The following is a 23641-nucleotide window of genomic DNA, read 5'->3' as shown; positions in this document are numbered from 1 at the left end:
GGAAGGGGTGGGGTGTGTGTGGGGGGGGGTGTCGGGGAGGGGATGTGTGGGCGGGGGAGAGGAGCATGTGGGCGGTGGGTTGTGGGGGGGTAGGGGTGTGTGGGTGGGGAGATGTTGTGCGGGGGAGGGGTGTGTGGGCGGGGGGGTGTTGTGGCAGGGGGGCTTGTGGAGTGTGTGTGTGGGGCGAGTGGATTGTGGGGTGAGGGGGTTGTTGGCAGGGGTGTTGGGGGAGTGTGGGGGCACGGGGGGTTGTGTGGTGGGGGGCCAGGCGGAGGTGGGTTGTGTGGGCGGGGGGGGGAGTGTTGTGTGGGTGGGGGGGGGTGGGGTCGAGGGAAGGGGATTGTGGGGCGGGAGGGTGGAGTGTGGGCAGGGGGGTGAGTGCAGGAGAACAGTGAGTGAGCTGTCGAAAAATCGTAGCGTTATTGCGTACCGTTTTTGCGCAAATAGAAATATCCCGCAAACCGGAAGAGCACAAAATCAGAGTTTTAGTTGTGTATAGATAGAAAGATAGATAGAAAGAAAGAAAGAATGTGCTCAAACTCTATGATTGCTGTAATCCTTTTAATTCTGACCTGCAGATGTTAATGAATGTGAACTTAATCCAAACGTATGTCTTAGTGGCACCTGTGAGAACACTAAAGGATCATTCATTTGTCACTGTGAACTGGGGTATTCTGTGAAGAAAGGAACAACTGGCTGCACAGGTAAATAAAAAATCTACTCTTTTTTTTGCTTCATTAAAATTTGCATTTAAATTAATGTTGAAAATATTATCTCATTGTATGACCATAAAAAGTCTACAAATCCAAGAAAATATTCAAGATTCAATTTATTTGTCATTTGGACCCCTTGAGGTCCAAACGAAATGACGTTTCTGCAGCCATACATTACAAACAAATAGACCCAAGACACAACATAATTTACATAAACATCCATCATATCACTGTGATGGAAGGTCAAAAAAACTTAAACTTATCTCTCCACTGCACTCCCCCTCCCCGATGTCAGAGTCAAAGTCAAAGCCCCCCGGCTGGCAATGGCGATTGTCCCGCGGCCATTAAAGCCACGCCGGGTGATGCAAGGTCGCACACCGGGTCTTGATGTTAGAGCCCCCGGCGTGCGCTCGCAGAGTCCCGCGGCCACAAGCCGCGCGGGGCAGTGCTGTAAGGCCCCGCTCCAGGAGCTCTTCAACCCCGCAACTCGGGCGGGAGAAAGTCGCTGTTGCGGGAGCCCTGAAAAGCGGTCTCCCTCCAGGGACCCGCGGGCTCCCGGTGCCGCCGTCCGCCAGACCCGCAGTTGCAGCCTCCGAATCTCCGGAGGTCGGGCCGCAGCAGCGCTCCACCACCGCTCCACCCGCTCTGGACTCGGCCAGCTCCGCGACGGTGAGGTGAGTAGTCGGCACCAGAGCCCCCGGTCTTCCTGTTGGAGGCCGCTCCTCGTTGCAGCCCCAACGACAATGGAGACCCGACAAAGAAAAGGTCGTGTCTCCCGTGCAGGGAGAGATTTAAAAGTTACCCCCTCCCTCCCACCCCCCCACACACACACCCCAACAAAAAATAACAAAATCTACATAAAAACATAGACAAAAAATAATAAAAACGCAGACGGGCTGCAGAGGCCGCTGCTGACGAGAATCGCGCCGCCTACCGTTTTACCGAAAAGTTCAATCAAACCCTGAGAAAATCTACGCTCGCTAATATGTCACAAATCAACTACAACCAATTTTAACAACATTTCCATGCATCATAATGCTTCATGTATATTATACCTAGCTCAATGTATATTATGTTTTATAAGCAAAGAAAACTTATAAAACAAATCAGTAAAGTGTATGTATATCAATATGGTGTGTGGTTACTGTTGTTTGATATACAGTAAACCCTCATTATTACGGACCTCTTTTTAACGGATTTCAGTTAAAGCAGACGGAATGTCCCCACAATAATCGGAAACCATGGTCCCTTTAAGAACACAGCTAGTTACATTGCGGAGGCCAATGAAGGAGGGTGGCACGGTGCAGCAGCGGGAGAGTTGCTGCCAAAGACTGGGTTCAATCCTGACTACGGGTTATGTGTGTAAGGAGTTTGTACATTCTCCCCATGATTGCGTGGGTTTTGTCTTGGTGTCCCGGTTTCCTCCTACACTACAAAGACGTGCAGGTTTGTAGGTTAATTGGCTTTACAAAAAAAATGTAAATTGGCCCTAAAATGTCAGTGTACAGGAATCGCTGGTCAGCACTGATCAATAGGTCAAAGGGCCTGTTTCCGTGCTGTATCTCTAAACTAAATTGACAAAGCATTGAAACTGACAAGCAATTGCTTCTATTGACACTTAACTCCATTAAACAATGTAACAAACTGTCTTTCATATTTTTAACTTTCAGTAATAAAAATATTTTTAGCTGTTAAAAATTAACTTTGCACACTCAGCAGGTTAGTGTCTTTGGAGGCAGAAATGGAGGTAACGTTTAAGATCGATGTCCTTTCACCCTGAACTCCGGGTATGACTAGAAGGGTCGAGATGGCCTGTTTCCGTGCTGTAATTGTTATATGGTTATGACAGGAGGAATTGCTTTACTAATTAAAGAGATGACAGTATGGCAGTAGTAATGACATTACTGCAGATTCCTTCAGTGAAGCTACAGGCAGAGAAATAAAAAGGGATGAGCACCTTATTGCGATTGTACTATACGCATCCAATAATCATTGGTAATTAGAAGAACAAATATGCCAGGAGAATGCAGGCAGCTGTAAGAATAATATGGTTGTTGTAGGGGGTTTTAACTTTCCATTTAAGAATAGATTTAACTTTCTATTTAAGAAAGACTGTGAAGAAAAAACTTGGAACTTTAGACCAGAAAGGTACCAACAGCAATGAGATAATGTTTATACTACCTACCAACAGCAGCAGGAAAGTTACTGGACAGAAATCCGAGATTAGATATGCATGCCTGAAATGCACAAACCTACAAACAAATAATTATTGAATTGTTTGTTGGTATGGGTGACTACCAGTCCCTATAGAAAATACTGATCTGGTTTCAACTGCGGTATTAGGCTCCATTCCGATGTTTTTCTCATTAGCACAACCTGACCTGCCCGGAGTTCCTTTCGCAGTTATTTATTTTCATTGCTCTGTATATATAAATGTTTTTTTCAATCATGATTAGAATATATTTGCAGTGGTCTCCAGGTCAAATGACCCCATTCTGGAAATTTAACCAGGCATTTTTAGTGACAAAATATATTTGTACCATTGATTCATTTTCAGCATCAAAAGTGTTACATGTTATTATCTATACTCATCCCAGTTAGATTTCAATTGCACTGCCATCTCTTTTTGAATTGGGCAATTCACACTCATCCCTTTTGGGTTTGCTAATATTGTCATCCTTCAACCCGCCCCCATTGGGACCAACCCCAATCTTTTACATATCCCCACCTTAGAAACTATCACCTCTTACTCAAACACCCGTTCCCAGGCCACAGTTATTTCACTCCCAAAACATGATTACCAGACTCAACCTCTGATCACTGATCTCAATTTAGTGACCACTTCACTCATCAGTTCTTTGTCTAACATAGTAACTAACTTCCTCTCATTTGGCAATCAGCATTGCCATTATTACCAACCCTCTCAATCTCTGCCTCCTCTTTCTCTGACTTATCAAACACCCCAAAACTGTGATTGCCTCGTAACTCAGTGGCTGTCCTGACATAAGTACATTTTCAATCCCAGCTCCAAACATTTACATTACATTAGGCACAGTGAACAAATAAATTGTCTTACCCTGATATAAATAGAACACGATGCCTTTGGCACTACTGAATTCTTAAGCAGTGGCACCAAAACCAAATTGGTCATGGTCAGGCCACATTTTAATGATTTCACCTGCATTGGCTGGACCTATAAATTTCTAACTCGCTTTCTTTCAAAATGTCTTAATTGTGCTATGTTTTAATAGCATGCTGTGTTTCGTTAGCTGTGTGCATGCCACAATAGTAAACTTGATTGACTCATTCAATAGTCCTTGCCTGTTGGGATTTGATGCCTACGCTTCTTTTCTGGTGTCGGTGTTTTTTTTCTCATTTGGTTATTAGCACCACATTTGATTTTGTATTGCTTTCTTTTTTTAGAACAACGTAAGTGCAATATATATAGATGTATTTCCTATGCATTATTTGTTTAAAACAAATCAAATTCCAAGGATCCAGAAGACAAAAGTAAAAATGTACATTATAAATAATTTCCCATTTGTACTTATTTCATTTTCATCCTAAATGAAACGAAAATTATCTTATTTAATTCTGTTAACCTCTGCTTTAATGCAAAATTGGCGTTCTTGAATTTCCATCATATCCAAACCAGACATTGTTTTCCTATGAAATTATATTATTTTGACTCTCTTGAAGGTTCCTTATTTTAATTTTTTGCGTATTTGTAATTCTCTACATAAGATATAAATGAATTGAGTAAACAGTCTCTAAACAATCAAGCATTCATTATACTAGGATTATCAGTATTATAACAATTTAGAGACAATTTCTGACAGATATCTTAGAAGAGGCAACAGACCATGTAATTAGTATGCAACTATTAGAAAATGTAAAAAAAATAACCACGCAAATACAAAACCTAAGGAAACACCCTATACGCAATATTATATAAGAGTTACTAATATGCATATGGAATGCTCTGTGTGCTGGATGTTTAAGCTTTCAGTCTCAGCTGTGCAGAACTACTAAAAAGTAGTTTAGAGATTATGTTTTCTTATCAACACCATTCAACATGACTTACTATTGGTATCATGTTCAGACATTTTCTTAACTAAAAATGAGGTAATCCCTGTGGGATACTAATGTTTTCAGTAACTGGTTTACAACAGCAATCAAAACACTCAATAGTCAGTTTCTCACATAATATCAATTGTAACTGTATGGAAAAGAGGGATTGGTTAATTACCAGACTGGTAACCCAGATGCCTGGACATGCAAACCAGCATTTTTAGTTCAAATCTTAACAAGGCAGCTGTGGCATTAAATCCATTAGACATTCCGACTTTTAAAAACGAACAGCTAACCTTAATGATACCCTGAAACTATGGGTTAGAGCAATTTGAATGGGCAATGATGTTGCTCCTATCCCAAGGAATGAAGAAATAAGAAGTTCCAGACGAAAGAAGTAAAGTAAATAAGAATAACTGGCATCAGTAAACCCTTCATTTTGCCAGTAATTCATCCACTTTTTATGGCAGTGCATTCCACATGCCTGAAATCCAAAGTGTGGCATTCCATTTGCTATGAAGCCATTAAATTTAACTCAAGTGAGCAGTGTTGCCAATTTTGCAATCTCCTAAAGGAGTTCAACATATTCAAATATTGGAAGAGAATTGTAGCATTCGATTGATGCAATAATACCCCTTTTTTATTTCTACGCAATTTAATTTCACCCTCATTATAGGCATATTAAGGTCATTAAGTTTGCAGTGACATTTTTACTAATGCACAGTAAAGCTGTGGAATCTAGACTGTTTTGTATGACGACACATGAGATTGCAGATTCTGAAATTTGGAGCAAAAGGAAAATTGCTTGAGGAAGTCAGTGGGTCGAGCAGCACCTGTGATGGGAAAGGAATTGTTGATGTTTTAGGTCAACACCCTGCATCAGGATTGAAAGTGGAGAGGGAAGATAGCCAGTATAAAGAGGAGAGGGAGAGATATGTGACAATAGCCAGTAGATGATAGGTGGACTGCAGAGAGGTTAAGCATCATGGGCAGATGGAACCAGGTGAGGGAGGAGTGGAATTAGGTGCCAGAGGCAGGTGGAAGAGGGTAAGATGAAGGTGGTGATGGCTGCTGGAGGGTACAGGTAGACAAAGGCTGCCAGAGCTACCAGATTTGCCTTACTGACAGCTATGATGATTAGAAGAGCAAATCACAAGGACAAATATGTTTATTGTTTGTGTTAAGGTAATTTGAAATGTTTTACAAGCTCCGCGATGACTGACACAATGTTAGGGAATGTTTTTCTTATTTCCAAAATCAGTCACTGTTGTCAAGAAGATTTTATATCCTGACACATTTTATCAGTGCTCAATACTCACAATGATTGTTTGAACACACAGAGGAAACAATATCTTTATAACTATTATAATGAATATCTTATAACCCATTGACCATTTGTGCATTGTCAAAGCTGTAGCGTTTACTTGTAATGTGGGTTAACTTCAAGTAGAGGGGCAGTAACTAATGAAGTCGGAGATAGGGCCAGTGTACGCCTGGAACAGGGATTGTTCAATGTACCCACAAAGAGGCAGGCATAGCTGGGGCCCGTGCGAGTGCCCATAGCTACGCCTTGGACTTGGAGGAAGTGGGAGGAGTCAAAGGAGAAGTTGTTGAGGGGAGGATCAGCTCCGCTAGGCAGAGTAGACTGTTAGTAGAGGGAAATTGGATGGTTCTGCAGTCGAGGAAGAAACGGAGGGTTTTTAGGCCTTCCTGGTGTGGGATGGAGGTGTAGAGTAACTGAACGTCCATAGTAAAGATGAGGGAGAAATGGCCGTCCGAAGGGGGGGTGCGTTGGGTGCGACTGCACCCCCCTTTCCCTCACCCTAAGTAAAAATCAAAAAAAAAAAATCGGGGGAAAAAAATCAACGTTTCCACTTTGGAAACGGCCAGTTCTCTGTTCTCCTGTCGCCGGGTGGGAGTGGCTGAATCTGAACCCAACGGCTGTAACTCCAACACCAGATGACGCTGCGGCGGAGCCCGCTCCCCTCACCTCCCCCCGCCGCCGGGGCCCAAGCCATCTTCTCCCCACACCACCCCAACTGGGCTCATGCCACCCCCGCTGGGTCCACGCCACCCTCGCTGGGCCCACGCCACCCCCGCTGGGTCCACGCCACCCCTGCTGGGCCCACGCCACCCCCGCTGACCTTCGCTGGTTCCACGTCACTCTCGCTGACCCCCACTGGGCCAACGCCACCTTCATCACCCCCCGCCCGCTGGGCCCACGCCACCTTCATCTTCGCCCCCCCCTTGCAAGAAAGAGAGGGGGATGTGAGAGGGGGGACGGAGAGAGAAAGAGAGAGGAAGGGAGGGGAGAGAGAGATGGGGAGGGGAGAGGGAAAGGGGGATTATCTGTAGTAAGATTGCAAAATTAAGGTAGGTTTTAGAGCTACAGTGTATTATATTATCTCCTCCTTATGAATAATTTTAAACACTATCAAATAATATCAAACAATTGGAACTAGATAACAATACTGAAAAATATGAATTCCATAGTTTGTGACATTACACATTTTAATGGGATCATTATATGCAGATGTAACATTTCCATTTTGAAATCGGGGGGGGGGGGGGGGGGGTGTTGGGGGCAAAAGCGTCAAGCCGATAGCCTAATCGTTGAAGAGTTAAAAGATAGCCAAATCAATAAAGAACTGAGAAGAGGAATCAGAGCTGCCAAGGAAATGTGCTCTGAGAAGTTGAGGAGCAAGTTCTCAGCTAATGACTCTTCTTCAGTTTGGAAGGGCATGCAAGAAACCACCAACTATAAGAGGAAAGCCCCCCGCTCTTTGGACAATCGTCAGCTGACGAACGACCTGAATCAGTTTTACTGCAGGTTTGAAAATCAGAAACGTAACCCTGGTACCCCTTCCCCAACAAACACAGCCAGACCCCAGTCTGCAAAGAATGGACCCTGCACCCTCTCCTTCCCATTCACCACTTCACACCTACTTAAGGCAAGACTCCAGTGGACCCTTTCCCACCCCAACCAACACTCACTCACAGCCTGACCTCAGTCTGCAAAGACTAGGCCCTTCTACACCCACCCCAATCACCACTTCACACCCAATTACTAATTTTTAATCATTTTAACAAAGATGTACTGTCCCTGCCTGCTTCAAAGTCTCCACTATTGTCCCTGTACCCAAAAAGGTAAGGATTACTGGTCTTAATGACTACAGGCTTGTCTAACTGACCTCCGTAGTCAAGAAGACCGTTGAAAGGCTTGTGCTGGCCAAGCTGAAAAATATCACAATCCCTCTGCTGGACCCTCTGCATTTTGCATATTGGGCCAATGTGGATTGGGCCGTGTCTGGGGATGACGCAGTCAATCTGGGCCTGCACTTCATCCTCCAGCACCTAGACCACCAGGGAACCTATGCGAGGATTTCGTTTTATTGATTTTAGCTCTGCATTCAACACCATTGTGCCAGAGCTACTACGCTCCAAACTTTCTGAGTTGACTGTGCCTGAACCCCTCTGTCGGTGGATCACCAGCTTTCTGACAGACAGGAAGCAGCATGTGAGGCGGGAAAGCATATCTCGGACCCGCAAACGCTCAGCATAGGAGCACCGCAAGATGTGTACTCTCCCCTCTCCTCTACTCTCGCTACACCAATGACTGCACCTCCACAGACACCTCTGTCAAGCTTCTCAAGTTTACGGATGGCACAACCCTGATTGGACTGATCCAGGATGGGGATCTCTGTACTCTTTTCAGTTTGACATCGTTCCTATTACATGGTGCTCAGAACTGAACACAATATTCTAAATGCGGTCTCACCAAAGTCTTATACAACTGCAACATGACCTCCCAACTTTTATACTCAATACTCTGACTGAAGAAGGCCAAAGTGCCAAAATCCTTTTTGACCACCTGATATACCTGTGACACGACCTTCAAGGAACCATGCAACCATCAACCATTCCTCTGCCCACCTGGCTAATTGATCCAGATCCTGCTGCAATCTTTCACAACATTCTTCACTATCTGCAAAACCACTCACTTCTGTATCATCAGCAAACTTGCTAATCTTGCCCTGTTCTGTGACGTTTCACAGAGTGCTGGAGTAACTCAGCGGGCCAGGCCGAGTATAGAAGTTGGGAGGTCATGTTGCAGTTGCATAAGAAGTTGGTGAGGCCGCATTCAAAGTATTGTGTTCAGATCTGGGCACCATGTTATAGGAAATATGTCATCAAACTGGAAAGAGTACAGTGACGATTTATGAGGATGTTGCCAGGACTAGAGGGCCAGAGCTATAGGGAGAGGTTGAGTAGGCTGGGACTCTATTTCATGTAGCATAGGAGGGTGAGGGATGATCTAATAGAGGTGTATAAAATCATGATTTGAATAGATATGGTTGAGTCTTTTGCCCAGAGTAAGTGAATCGAGGAGCAGAGGACATAAGTTTAAGGTGAAGGGCAAAAGATTTAATAGGAATCTGTGGGGTATGTTTTTCACACAAAGGGTAGTAGGTGTATGGAACAAGCTGCCAGAGGAGGTAGTTGAGACAGGGACTATCGCAACATTTAAGAAAGAGTTAGACAGGTACATGGATAGGACAAGTTCGGAGGGATATGGATCAAACGTGGGCAGGTGGGACTAGTGCAGATGAGACATGCTGGGCCGAACGGCCTGTTTCCACACTGTATCACTCTAGGACTCTATATTTCCCTCTCAAACCCATTCTCCTGCCTTCTCCCCATTACCTCTGACACCCGTATCAATCAAGAATCTATCAATCTCCTCCTGAAAAATGTCCATTGACTTGACCTCCACAGCTGTTTGTGGCAATGAATTCCACAGTTCACCACCCTCTGACTTAAGAAATTCCTGCTCATCTCCTTCCTAAAGGAATGTCTTTTAATTCTGAGGCTGTGGCCACTGGTCCTAAACTCTCCCACGAGTGGAAACATCCTCTCCAAATCCACTCCATCCAGGTTTTTACAAGGCTGGGACAGACGGCAACAGCTTCACATCGTGTCCCAAAGCTTGTGTCCTGTCCTGCATCACCCAAGGCAGCAGAGATGTTATAGGAGAGGGCAAGCACCGTAACAAAGTAGCTCACGATGGCTTGGGTAACATTCAGGAATGTCTATGCATGTCACATCATGAATATTACTGAAGAACGATCTTGACCCGAAATATAATCTATACCTTTTCTCCAGAGATGCTGCCTGACCCACTGAGTTACTCCAGCACTCTATGACATGTCACCTATCCATGTTCTCCACAAATGCTGCCTGACTCGCTGAGTTACTCCAGCACTCTGTGAAACGTCGCCTATTCATATTCTCCGCAGATGCTGCCTGACCCACTGAGTTACTCCAACACTTTGTGACTATTTTCCCTTCACCCATCTGCCCAAGCCCACTCTCCCCCCTCCTTTCCTATGTTCCTTTCCACCCATAAACCTCTCTCTGCCTTTACATTTCACTCCTCTTTCAAATCTGCTTTACTTATCTACATGCATTTTTCTTCTTCTCTTTTTAGTCATAGAATGATGCAGTGTGGAAACAGGCCCTTCAGAGATGCTGCCTGTTACTCCAACTTTTTGTGTCTACGGTTTAAACCAACATCTGCAGTTCCTTCTTATACATTTGATGTTGTGCATTTGGACTTTGATAATTTCTCTGATGTGATACAATTGGGATGAGTTATAGAGCCCTAGCAGTTCACAATCCAAATCCATGATTTGGATGAGGAGACCAAGTGTAATATATCCAGGTTTGTTGATTATATAGATAACGGCAGTGTGCCTTTGAGGAGAATGCAGGGGATAAAGAAATATTAAAATAATTAAGTTGTATGACTAATGAAATATAATGTGCAAAAATGTGAGATCATCCATTTTGCTAGGAAAAATAGAAACACATGCTATTTTTTAAAATGGTGAGAGCTTCAACGATATCAGTGTTCAAAAGGAGTTGTGTATCCATGCACACAAGAGTTATCATGCAGGCATGGTAAGCTAAAATGGTCAATGGTATGTTGGCTTTTATTATCAGTGGGTTTGAAGACAATGGAAAGGACATCTTCCTCAAATTATTCCAAGCTTTATTGAGATCGCATTTAGAGTAATGTATGCAGATCTGGATTCCCTACCCAAGGACGGATGTACATTGACAGAGACCACAGCAAAAAATTCTCTGATTTATTCCCATGATAGGAGGTTGGCCAAATGAGAGATTAAATACATGAAGTCTGTACTCAGTTGAGTTTAGATGAATGAGAGGTAATTCAATGGATCTGCACAAAAATTCTTGCAGGGCCTGACCACATTGGTGCAAAAATAAAGTAGGTTGGGGTATCAGGATTAAGTGGCTGAGAATAAACAATAGAACAAACTAGCTCTAAAATAGTAGAAAAAATGAGAAAATATACTGATTGTGGTTTTAAGTCAATGGTGTAGTATGGAGACTAAACTAGCAGCAGAAAGAAAAGCGAGGAAAGAGTGAGGATGGAGCCATGTTTCTTTTTTTTAATTCATATACAGTACGTGGACCATGCAATCATGGCTAACAGTTATCACAGCTAATTAGCTTCAGGAGATAGTGATGAACTGTGGTAATCTTCTTGGTAAAGTGCTGTTAAAGATTTCCTGGATTTAGACGTAACATTGGTGATGGAGCAGTAAATATTTTCATGTCAGCATTGTATATGACTTCACCAACTGCTCTTGTCTTTGGGGCAACAATCGTAATTTTACTAGGGGCTCCCAATGAATCCTTGGTTTGGCGTGTATATCTGAATGCATTTGTCAGATGTACACACTTCAGCCATAGTGCACAATGGTAGAGGAAATGAATATTCAGGTGGTAAATAGACCATCAATCAAGTAACCAGCTATGTTCTAGACTCCTCAAATACTGTTCGTACTGCATTCATCTCACGATGCGGAGAGCATTCTATCATATTCCTGGTGTGTCATCTAATCTTGAATCTGATCTCTAACCAGAGTGTTTATGTGGCTAGTCCACCTAGGTCTCTGGTTAGTGGTGACGCACAATGTTACTGGAGGAAGATTTAGTGAAACTCGTACCAAAGAATCTCAAATGAAAAACGTTTGACTCTTTGTTGCAGATGACCATTGTCTGGCACTTATGTGGTTTGGATAATACCTGCTGCCAATCAACCCAAACCTGAATGATATCCATATCTTATGGATTGTATGCACAAACTGCTTCATTATACAACAAGTTTCAAATTATACAATATTGTGTAATTATCATTTTACATTCCTGTTCTGATCTGAAGGAGGGAAATACATTGATGAAACATCTAAAGATGGTTGGGTTCAGTAACATTGCATTGCTATCATTGGGAGCTGAAAAACTTGGCTTCTAAAAATCACAACCTTCTTCCTTTGTTCTGGGTAGAACTTCAGCCATAATCTCTCTCATTCTCTCCAAACTTTCCAAGTTGACTGCCTGAACCCCTCTGTCGGTGGATCACCATGCAGCATGTGAGGCTATATAAGCACCTCGGACCCGCAGACCTTCAGCATAGGAGCACCGCAACGCTGCGTACTCTCCCCTCCCCTCTACTCTTTCTACACCAATGACTGCACCTCCACAGTCTTCTCTGTCAAGCTTCTCAGTCTTCTCTGTCAAGCGGACGACACAACTCTGATTAGACTGATCCAGGATCCATCCAGGATGGATCAGTCCACAGACAGGAAGTGATACAGGTGGCGTCCTGGTGCCATCGCAACAACCTGGAGCTCAATGCTCTTAAGACAGTGGAATTGATTGTAGACTTTAGGAGAGCTCCCCCTCGCCTCACCCCACTTACCATCAACAACACCACAGTCACATCTGTGGAGTCTTTTATTTTCCTGGAAACCATCATCTCCAAGGACCTTAAATGGGAGGCCACCATCGACTCCACAGTCTAAAAGGCACACCAGAGGATGTACTTCCTGCGGCAGCTGAGGAAGCACAATCTTCCACAGGCAATGATGGTCCAATTCTATACGGCCATCGTAGAGTCTGTCATCACCTTCTCCATCATAGTCTGGTTTGGCTCAGCCACCAAGCACGACATCCGGAGGCTGCAGCGAATCGTCCGATCAACTGAGAAAGCTATTGGCTGCAACTTTCCCTCCATTGACGAACTGTACACTGCAAGGGCCAGGAAGCGAGTGGGTAAGATCATCTCTGACCCCTCTCACCCTGGCCACAAACTCTTTGAATCATTTCCCTCTGGAAGGCGACTCCGGACTGTCAAAGCTTCCACACCCAGGCATAAAAACAGCTTTTTTTCCACAAGTAGCTCTGCTCAATAACCAAAACTCTAGTCTCCTTTTGCTCTGGTATTTTATTTAATTCACATGTTTAATCAATAATGTTTTATTATTAATGTTTAATATTTTATGTGTCATTCCTAAGTCACTATGTCATATTGTCACTTGCGGGCGGAGCACCAAGGCAAATTTCTTGTATGTGAATACTTGGCCAATAAACCTATTAATTCATTCATTTATTCATTCATTCTGCTCTGAAGTTCAACATATTTATCTACATTTAAAATAAGGTTGTAATAAAGTCTTAGACCAGGTTTTGCTGGTGGTACACAAAGTATAAAATAATAATCAGGGCCTTAATGTTACAGATAGTAACGTAATACATTTCTGCTAATATGTCAGTCTTATAGGTATCTACATAGGTGACCTGAATTCAGAACCATACAACTTGCAAAAAAGGGCATCCTCAATATGAAAAAGGAATATTTACTCCAATAAGATTGTGTAATGATTAGTTCCAGCAGCACAGTCATGGGCAGTTACAGTAGCAGCAGGTTCACTAGATAATATGAGTTCACGTGGCATTTTTCCTTCATGTGATTTTTCTTACTATTACATCAAATTGAGGCTATTTGGCTATCGGATCCACCCTTGCCCCTGCCAGAGCATCAATCCCATCCTTTTCTAATTTCCTGGAGTCGTGCACCTTGTGTCACAAATGCTGTAAAAATCCACTTTAAATGTTTTGCCATTTGTAAAATATCAAGGGGCAATTTACAATTAATTCACAAGCACCTTTTTAATGAGTGAGGAAACAGGAATACCCAGCTGGAAGTTGTTCAGTCACAGGAAATACATACAAACTCAAGACAGGAGAAAAAAGTTTCCACAGTGGTCTTCCCACAGATGGTAAATCAGTACTCCTCCAAGAGAAAGCCGCGGGGCGACAGCGCTGTACATCAATAAGGACAATCTTGTAACACCACCATTGACCAAGATCTCAGAGTGGGACAAGAAGTAAGTGAAACAACTTAAAGAAGAAACCTAGTTGATCACAGTGCCTGAATTGTAATTGTAATTAATTTATTAGCCAAGTATGTAAAAACATACAAGACATTTGATTTGCAATACAGTCTTACCAAAAAAGCAGCAAGCCACAGAACTACACAAAAATTAACATAAACACCCAGCACAGCGCACAGTGATGGATGGCAATAACATATTTATCTTCTTCCCTTCTTTTCTCCCGCGATCGGGGCAGTCAAACCATCCACAGTCGGGGCGGTCGAAGCGCCCGTGGTTGGAGCTCCCGTCGATCCCTGACAAGGAATCGCAAGCTCCACGATATTAAGTCTGCAGGCTCCCATGGTTCGAGCTCCCAAAGTCGATCCCCAGCAAAGGGACCTCCAACTCCACGATGTTAGGCCGCAGTGCGGACGGAGATACGATACGAAAAAAGTTCCATCTCCGTCAAGGAAAGAGATTTTAAAAATTTCCTCCCACTCCCCACATAATACAAAACTAAATATACACTACAACATACATTTAACAACAGACTAAAAACAACAAAGGAAGAAAAGGACGAGACAGACTGTTGGCAAGGCTGCCATCGTACGGCACCACACGGTGTTAATCAGAACATAGGGCCGTACAGCACTGGAATCTTTATTATGAACAGGATGCCAAGTTACATTGATCTCATTTGCCTGCACATGAACAATATCCCTCTATTCCCTGCACTTCCATGTGCCAATTAAAAGCTTCTTAAAAATCACTATTGTATCTCTAATCACCACCACCCCTGGCAATGCATTAGAGGCCCACACTACTCTCTGTGTAAAAAAACAAACTGCTCAGTGCATCCACTCACCTTATAGCTATGCCCTCTAGTGTTGGACATTTCCACTCTGGGAAAAAGTTCTGACTGTCTATCTATGCATATCATAATTGATGTACTATAATTTGATGTTCTATCTGCTATACTTGAATCTGTCCAAGCAGTATTGGTACTGCACAGTTCTTGTAGCAACAAATTCATATCTTCACACTGAGGACACAACTGATCATGTTGTATTCCACTGACACAGCACTAAATGGGATCTATTCCAGATATGACAGCCCAAAACTTGGCGTATATGATACCATCACCAAAATCATATTTCATTGCAATTTGTAATCTCATGACAAATATACCCCTCACTTTACCATCGCCAACAGACTGAGGAGCCAATCTTGATTCAGGGAAGAGTATAAAAGAACATTTTGGGAACAGCTGAGCATCAATCACTGGAAGCACTGATCTGCAGTCCTGTCACATCCATTCACAAATAATAGTAAAAAAACTAATAGTTCCAATCTGAACCAACTAACCAATCTCAATCTGTACAGTTACAATATAATATTGGCATCTTCTCAGTGATGGGAAATGTTGTCTTGGTTAATCGTAGCCACATTTATAAGACAAATTTATTCCTGTTAGTTGCAGCCTCATTAGCAAGGAAGGAAAGACACCCTTTTGTCTCCTTTTAATGTCTAGTTTCTGTCCACCTATCCGCCCACTTTTCTAGCTTTCTCCATCCCCCTACTACAAAAAGTCTGAAGAAAGGTCCCAACCCAAAACGTTGTCTGTCCATATCCTCCAGAAATGCTGCCTGGCCCAGTGAGTTACTCCAGCACTTTGTGTTTGTTTTAACAAGCAAAGAAAGATGTCTCACTACGGCATGTCGCTTTCCCCGGATTGCGTTTCAGGTAGGCCAACAACCATCGGGCTCTTGAAAACCAACTAAACAACAAAATGCCTTGGTTGCAGTAGGGACTTTGGGCTTTTGTTTTGCACTAATGTTTTTTTTTAAATTTATCAACTTTCTTTTGTTTATTGTGTTATTTATGTACTGTATTTACAAACGTTATTCTGCTGCAAGTAAGAATATAATTGTTCCTTTTTCAGTACACATGAGAATTTGACACTCTTGACAATGCCTTAATGCGTACCGAAATTATTTTAAAACTTTGTAAATAAGGATTACTCAGCACAGCTACCGGAGTTAAGTGAAATGTGTTCTCAAGAGCTCAATCATAAACTCAATGAAATAAAACATTTCCCTTTTACCTGATCCAAAGAAGAATCACACCAGCTCCATTTGATATACTGTAAATGAATGTTGAATTTCTTAACCTGAAATTCACCATTCAGTGGCTGTTCCTACAAAGCATTCAAATAAGCATTGTGGTAATAAAATGTGAATGTATGAAGAAATCTACAAAATGGCAATAATAACATATTGTTTTAGAAAGCCTAATGTATCTAAGCAGTGATCTACATCAGTCACGTGCAAGGTCACCAGACAACCTGGTTTGCACAAGACATTGGGCATTATATTATAAGCTGCTCTGTGCGAAACTAGAACAAAAACGTTTCGGCCATGGTCCCTTGCTATTGTGAAATAGACATAGCACTAGATTTGAATTGTTGACTAAACTGGTGTTGAAGGGTGGAGATGATTGGGCATTCAGCTGTGTGTGTATGATTATGGGGAACTCGTTATATAGAAAACAGGGCCAACATGATTTAATGAAGTGTACTGTCATTGTACAAAGTACCCAAATCATTTGATGATATCCTTTGTTTTTTTAAAGATTCCATTACAAATTATACCAAGATAAAAGCTATAGAATATATTTTCCATTTATGTTAACAAACCCAACACACAGCCCATCAGGGCTCCCACAAATATATCACTGGGCTCAGAATGTCTGGACAATCATCAATCTTTTTTGGATTAATAATAATAATAATATCTTTTATGGGACCATGGGAGAAGCAGCCACTTTCTCTACCACTGATATGGAACTGCTGATGTGAAATCACACATCATAAACCACCACCAAAGATGGATGTTTGTGGAGAATTTCCTACCCTACCATCTGGCAATGTCTGAACCCATCATATATAGTATCAGTGGCAAATAGTACAAATTATAAAATTATTCTTTAAATAAACCAATTTAAAACACCTTTATATCTTCTCATTCAGCAACTTTCCACTTTGATATTTTATGGTATTTGTGAATATAAGCACACATTTATTTTACAGGAATATTGTCATTGTTAAACTTTAGCTAATATGTAGCATTTAATTTTAAGCACAAAAGTAGTGGCAAATCCTATTGATCTGTATTACTACTTTATTAAAGTTTGCCATCTTGAGACAATTGCCAACAGTTCACTAATTTCATTAAAGTTTTAGTTACTCAAAGCAAACTTAAGCTAAAAACCTAAACCATAATTAAGTGGTAAAGATATGTACTTTTCACTCATTACCTTAACTTTTGTTTCCATTTTCTTACTGTTTTTTTTGGTGTTACAGATATCAATGAATGTGAGATTAGTGCACATAATTGCCATACGTTTGCTGTATGTACAAATACACCAGGAAGCTTCAAATGTGCATGTGGAGATGGCTGGTCTGGAAATGGCATCAAATGTTCTGGTAAGAATTTTTGAAAAAAACTCAAACAAGATATATTTATGAAGACATGAATAAATCCAGTTTCTTGGTGAACAAAGGTCGGCGTGGGCCAAAGGGCCTTTTTCCATGCTATATGACTAAACTTATCAGTTTTCTTTCCTTAACAGCTAAATATTACAGGTGGAGCTTACATATATAAAAGCCATTATACCCCAACCAGAAATGAGCAGTGAATGTTATAAATTCGGCAACAGATTGTACAAAGCCAAGATTACAGTTACCTCCACCACTTTTTTTAGTTTAATTTAATTATTCATAGAAACATAGAAAATAGGTGCAGGAGTAGGCCATTCGGTCCTTCGAGCCTGCACAGCCCTTCAATATGATCATGGCTGATCATCCAACTCAGTATCTTGTACCTACCTTCTCTCCATACCCCCTGATCCCTTTAGCCACAAGGGCCACATCTAACTCCCTCTTAAATATAGCCAATTAACTGGCCTCAACTGCCTTCTGTGGCAGGTATTCAACATTGAAAATTGCTCTACGGAATCCAATTGTCCTTCTATCTTTCAAAAAATATCTTTTTTTTATAGTATAAAAAATTGATATGAAATATAGAGCATCATCATTTCTCATCTATTGTCCAAGATTATAATACTAGAGTTTAATTCTAAACTTGCAAAATTCTAGATAGATCTTCAATCTCAATTCTAAGGGAGATCCATTCCTCCAACGATTAATTTTATAGTTCCTGTCAAAATGGGAATTAATATGTCTGGACTGAAATGCTCAGAATAAACAATGTGGAGTCATGGAATTTTTAGGCCATTTATTTTGTGAATGATTTTTGTTCTAACAATGCATTATTTTATTTGCAAAGATGTGGATGAGTGTTCTAATGGAACGCATAAGTGCAGCCCTACTGCCGAATGCGTAAACACAGATGGGAGCTATAGATGTACGTGTAAAGAGGGTTACAGCGGCGATGGTGTGTTTTGCTCCGGTAAGATAAACTTCTACCTCTGCTTTGCACAAATCCTGCACAACCTAAAGGTTAATGTCACTAATTCCTTTGTATATTTAACATTTTATGTGCTCGATAATTATTTTATTTGATTAGACTTTAAGATAAATGTTGTTACTACATGCTAGTAACAACATTTACTAGGTGAATTCGAGATTTGTGTGTTAATTAGTCTGAAGCAGTTCACGAAGATGAATAGACAGGTATGAACTTAAATGTAGTTACTGCAAACTTCATCAAAGATAGGTTGAAGGAAACCTCTGAACAAAAAGAGAGAAAACAAGGCAGACATTTAAAACATCTTTATGACTAAAGCATGAAATGAAAATGCTAAAGATCAAACTTTACAGATTTTAGACTGCCAAGAAAGGAAGAATAGGGCAGTTGTGTGACATGGTTAAGTGCCAGGAATATGAATTTGAGCTATTGTGAGGCTAAGGAGGTTAGCGTACAAAACGATTGAACAGTGAAACATGGTGCATTTGCAATTCTAGATGAGTTATACTTTATGCAGATTGAATTCTGTAAGATAGTAATGTACGTATGGAACACACCTGAAAGTAACAAGATTGTGAATTAGAGTTGTTTTTAAGGACAAAAACATTTGGTATTCTGATAGATATAATATTTCAATGTCATAAAAGTTAAAAACAATGTAGACTGCATTTAGATGTTTCCAGCAACTACAGTGCAATTAATAGAGCAGATTCTCCCCAGAGATACTATTTACTGTTTATGATCACGGCACAGCCAATAGTTTATTTCCCAACCTCTTCTCTCCAACGTAGAAATTTATTTGATTAAGAACTTTTCAAAAACCCATTATTTAAATGACATATTTAAATTTACAGCACTGAGGAATGATTGATTCTGAAATAGGTGGAGAAATCTTTAGGGCACGATTTGAACATATCTCAATAGTACCCTTTGTTTTTGAAAATATCACAGTTAGTCTTTGTATTTCTTCATTGAATTGCTGAGTCACAAAGGACAAGATATTTCGCAGAAAATTGTTAAGATGGTATAGCGTTTGTCCTATTGAGTTTGTCTAGGCAAGTGTTATCAAGCACTGTCTATTGCCCTGCTGGTCATGGCTCTTCAATACTTATTGAATGTTGAGGGTTTCTTCCTCTACTGTCCTTTCTGGCTTAGGTTATCACATTTGCAGAATTAACTGATTTAGATGGAAAACATTAACAATGCTAAAACTACTCGTACTTCAGACATAAGGGAGAAAATTGGACAGATTTATGATAGAGTGCTTCCTGAACAGGTAAAAAGCTTTACGACTGAAACAAAATCAGAAAATGCTGAAGTTATTTGACCAAGTGCAGCTCTTATAGATTGCTGAGGAAACCAGGTGTGTTGCTGTGGAGTGATGACACTGACAGGGAATTTGAATTTGATCTACTGTGAAGGCAAGAAGGTTCACAATTTATGATGAATATACATGAATAATAAGCACCACTTAATTATCTTAATGCATGTTAACAAACAAAATGATGAATACCTAGTGTTAACATTTTTCCCACTCTCCATCACTATTAGAATAAAATATATTTTTCAATTTTTTTTGTACATATAGGAATTCAGTGTTTTCCTTTATTTCTCCTTTTCCTATGTAACAGACGTTGACGAATGTGCTGAAAATGTAAACTTTTGCGAGAATGGCCATTGCTTAAATGCACCAGGAGGTTACCGTTGTGAATGTGACATGGGCTTCGTACCATCTGTGGGTGGAAGAGCCTGTCAAGGTACATATCAACTTCATTCCTATCTCCTTCCCTCATTTTTTTAGTCACGTGATGTGATGCGTTTTGTAGCTATAATGCTTTCTGTATTCCCTCCCCATAAATATAAATTAACTAATGTTTTGCAGTGTATCCTATCTCTCAGAGGTTTTAATTATACCATAGGGAGGTTGCAGCTAAGAACTATAAACATTTGTGTGGCTTTATCAATGAATTCCTTGTGATCTTTGTTCCAGATATTGACGAATGCTCATTCTCTGACATTTGTGTGTTTGGAAGATGTCAGAATCTTCCAGGACTCTTCAGATGTGAATGTGATGTAGGTTATGAGCTGGACAGGAGTGGTGGCAACTGCACAGGTAAAATATTGCTATCATTTGGTAATTGTTTTCTTTATAATTTCTAAGATAATTGGAGCAACAAAATGGCTAATAAAATTTTCAAATGATATGCATGGCATGACCAGAAGAAAATAGTTAATTTTGGAAATCTATTACAGATGTAAATGAATGTGCGGATCCAGTTAATTGTATTAATGGAATTTGTGTCAATACCCCTGGAAGCTACGTCTGCAACTGTCCATCTGAATTTGAGCTGAATCCTACTGGTGTGGGATGTGTTGGTAGGTTATATTTTAATCAATCATTTGCTATGAACAGCTAGGTCCCTGCACAATAGTTCAGCTTTAACTCAGCTACTGCAAGCAAGGGAACATTGCACACTTAACATGAAAGTTATTAGTTACCAGGAACACTGTACCTGTATATCATGTATTGTTGGATGTGGATTGCATTCTGTGTGTAGAATGGTGTTGTATGATGCATACCACAGGATACATCAAACATGATGATGCATCCCTTCAGGAAGTTCTATGAGAGAGTATTATACTGAGGTAATTCTCATACTATTTCTGACAGAGTAAAACATGCTGAACTAATATTTTCTTTATGTTCATTTTTGGGATTTGGATATCACTGCCAAAGCTAGAATTTATTGCCCATCCTTAATTTCCTTGATTAGATTTGTGGTGTAGACAATGATGAAGGATATATTTACAAATCAGGATAGTTTGTGACTTAATGAGTAACCTGTAGATGATGGCACTCCCTCGCACCTGTGCCCATGTCGTTTTTAGTGAAGAAAGTCAGAGGTTTGAGAGGTAGTATTGGAGTAGTATGGCTGAGTAAACAGCAGTGTATCTGGTAGATGCACAGTGTCACCACTGTGTGCTGGTGGTAGAGGGAATTAATAGGGTGTTAGATTTTGTGCTTATCAAGTGGGCAGCTTTGTCCTGATATAAAGTTTTGGAGTGTTGTTGGACTCTGTTCATTCAAGTAAGTCAAGAATATTCCATCATGTTACATAATTATGCCAAGGAGGTGATTGAAGGGCTTTTGGGGCATCAGACAGTGAACTACTTAATACAGGACAGATACCCAGTCTCTGACCTGCTTGTACAGAGGAATAGGTGAAAATAATATTATTTGCATTCACTTATTTAGGAGTAGTGATACCATGCATCAAAATTTATGTTGTCTCATTAAACCTTATGGTCATTTTTTATAATATAATAATGGATGTAAGAATGAATTACATTTCAAAAGAAAAGCTAAAATTGTTAGTTAATATTGTAAATACCTTTCCAGGTCCACATGTATACAGCTGCAATTTGGAGTTGATAGTAATATCCATCTACATTTTAGCAGTCGTTCACATTTCAATGATATAGATGAGCTGTTGCTCTCAATTAGATATCTTCATACATTTCTATAAACACTATAAGGCAGATTCTTCAGTTGCATAAAGTTATAGTGTAAAATAATAGAACATACCATTCCTTGAAAATGTCTCCTGAGAATTACGCATAATGTGTTTTAATATTTTCAGTAGCAAAATGGAGCAATGTTTCATCATGATATTTATTATATAGATCATCGTTTGGGCAAGTGTTTCTTGGAATTTTTATTACGTGGAGATGACAGCCTTTCTTGTCAAAATGAGATTGGAGTGGGAGTTTCAAGAGCGTCTTGTTGTTGTTCTTTGGGCAGAGCCTGGGGTTTTCCATGTGAGCTGTGCCCCCCTATCAATGCAAGTGAGTTTTCCCAGAAGGTTTTTAAACTTTTTCTATCTACTTTCTTTGAGATGTTGATTTTAAATGTCTATAAAATTGTTTTATATCAATACAGTGAGATCAGGTTTATTGAAAAGTATTTAATGTTTCAACCATCATGTTGTACATTTTTTTCATGACATGGTTAATAAATTATACAATTAGTTACTGTGAGACTGATAAATGCAAAGACAATTTTAGTTAATTATAGCTCTGACCCTAAATAGTAGCAAGCATAAGGTTTCTAGTATAAAGATATTTTTTTCAGAATCAGAAAACAAAGGTTGAGCATCACTGATATGCTAATAAAGTATTTGTAGTGAGGGCAATAGACAATAGGTGCAGGAGTAGACTATTCGGCCCTTCGAGCCAGCACCGCCATTCAATGTGATCATGGCTGATTATCCCCAAACAGTACTCCGTTCCTGTCTTCGCCCCATATCCTCCGACACCTTCATCTTTAAGAGCCCTATCTATCTCTCCCTTGAAAGTATCCAGAGAACAGGCCTCTGAGGCAGAGAATTCCACAGACTCACAACTCTCTGTGTGAAAAAGTGTTTCCTCATCTCAGTTCTAAATGGCTTACTCCTTATTCTTAAACAGTGGCCCCTGGTTCTGGACTCCCCCAACAACAGGAACATGTTTCCTGCATCTAGCATGTCCAAACCCTTAATTATCTTATATGTTTCAATAAGATTCCCTCTCATCCTTCTAAACTCCAGAGTATACAAGCCCAGCCGCACCATTCTCTCAGCATATGACAGTCCCACCATCCGGGAATTAACCTTGTAACCCTATGCTGTACTCCCTCAATAGCAAAAATGTCCTTCCTCAAATTAGGGGACCAAAACTGCACACAATACTCCAGGTGTGGTCTCACTAGGGCCCAATACAAGTGCAGAAGGACCTCTTTGCTCCTATACTCAACTCCTCGTGTTATGAAGGCCAACATGCCATTCATTTTCTTTACTGCCTGCTGTACTTTCATTGACTGATGAACAAGGACCCCCATTTTCCGTTTTCCCAACTTGACACCATTTAGATAATAATCTGCCTTCCTGTTTTAGCTACCAAAGTGGATAACCTCACATTTATCCACATTAAACTGCATCTGCCACGCATCTGCCCACTCCCCCAACCTGTCCAAGTCACCCTGCATTCTCATAGCATCCTCCTCACAGTTCACACTGCCAGCCAGCTATGTGTCATCTGCAAATTTGCTAATGTTACTTTGAATCCCTTCATCTAAATCATTGATGTA

At 40.8% G+C, this 23641-nt stretch overlaps 1 protein-coding gene across 1 annotated transcript in view; it reads left to right on the top strand.

Annotated features, from left to right (window-relative positions):
• LOC129713552 (fibrillin-1-like) overlaps window positions 1-23641 on the top strand; it is a 312091-nt gene that overhangs the window by 190586 nt on the left and 97864 nt on the right. The window contains exons 31-37 of the mRNA XM_055662676.1: window positions 579-704; window positions 17391-17513; window positions 18376-18498; window positions 20148-20273; window positions 20507-20629; window positions 20770-20892; window positions 22201-22362. Coding sequence (XP_055518651.1) covers window positions 579-704; window positions 17391-17513; window positions 18376-18498; window positions 20148-20273; window positions 20507-20629; window positions 20770-20892; window positions 22201-22362 — 906 coding nt within the window. The remainder of the gene's footprint in view (window positions 1-578; window positions 705-17390; window positions 17514-18375; window positions 18499-20147; window positions 20274-20506; window positions 20630-20769; window positions 20893-22200; window positions 22363-23641) is intronic.

Source organism: Leucoraja erinacea, chromosome 36 (assembly GCF_028641065.1).
Source record: "Leucoraja erinacea ecotype New England chromosome 36, Leri_hhj_1, whole genome shotgun sequence".
NCBI lineage: Eukaryota > Metazoa > Chordata > Chondrichthyes > Rajiformes > Rajidae > Leucoraja > Leucoraja erinaceus.
The sequence above is the reverse complement of the archived record's forward strand: the minus strand, read 5'-3'. Positions and strand labels throughout refer to the sequence as shown.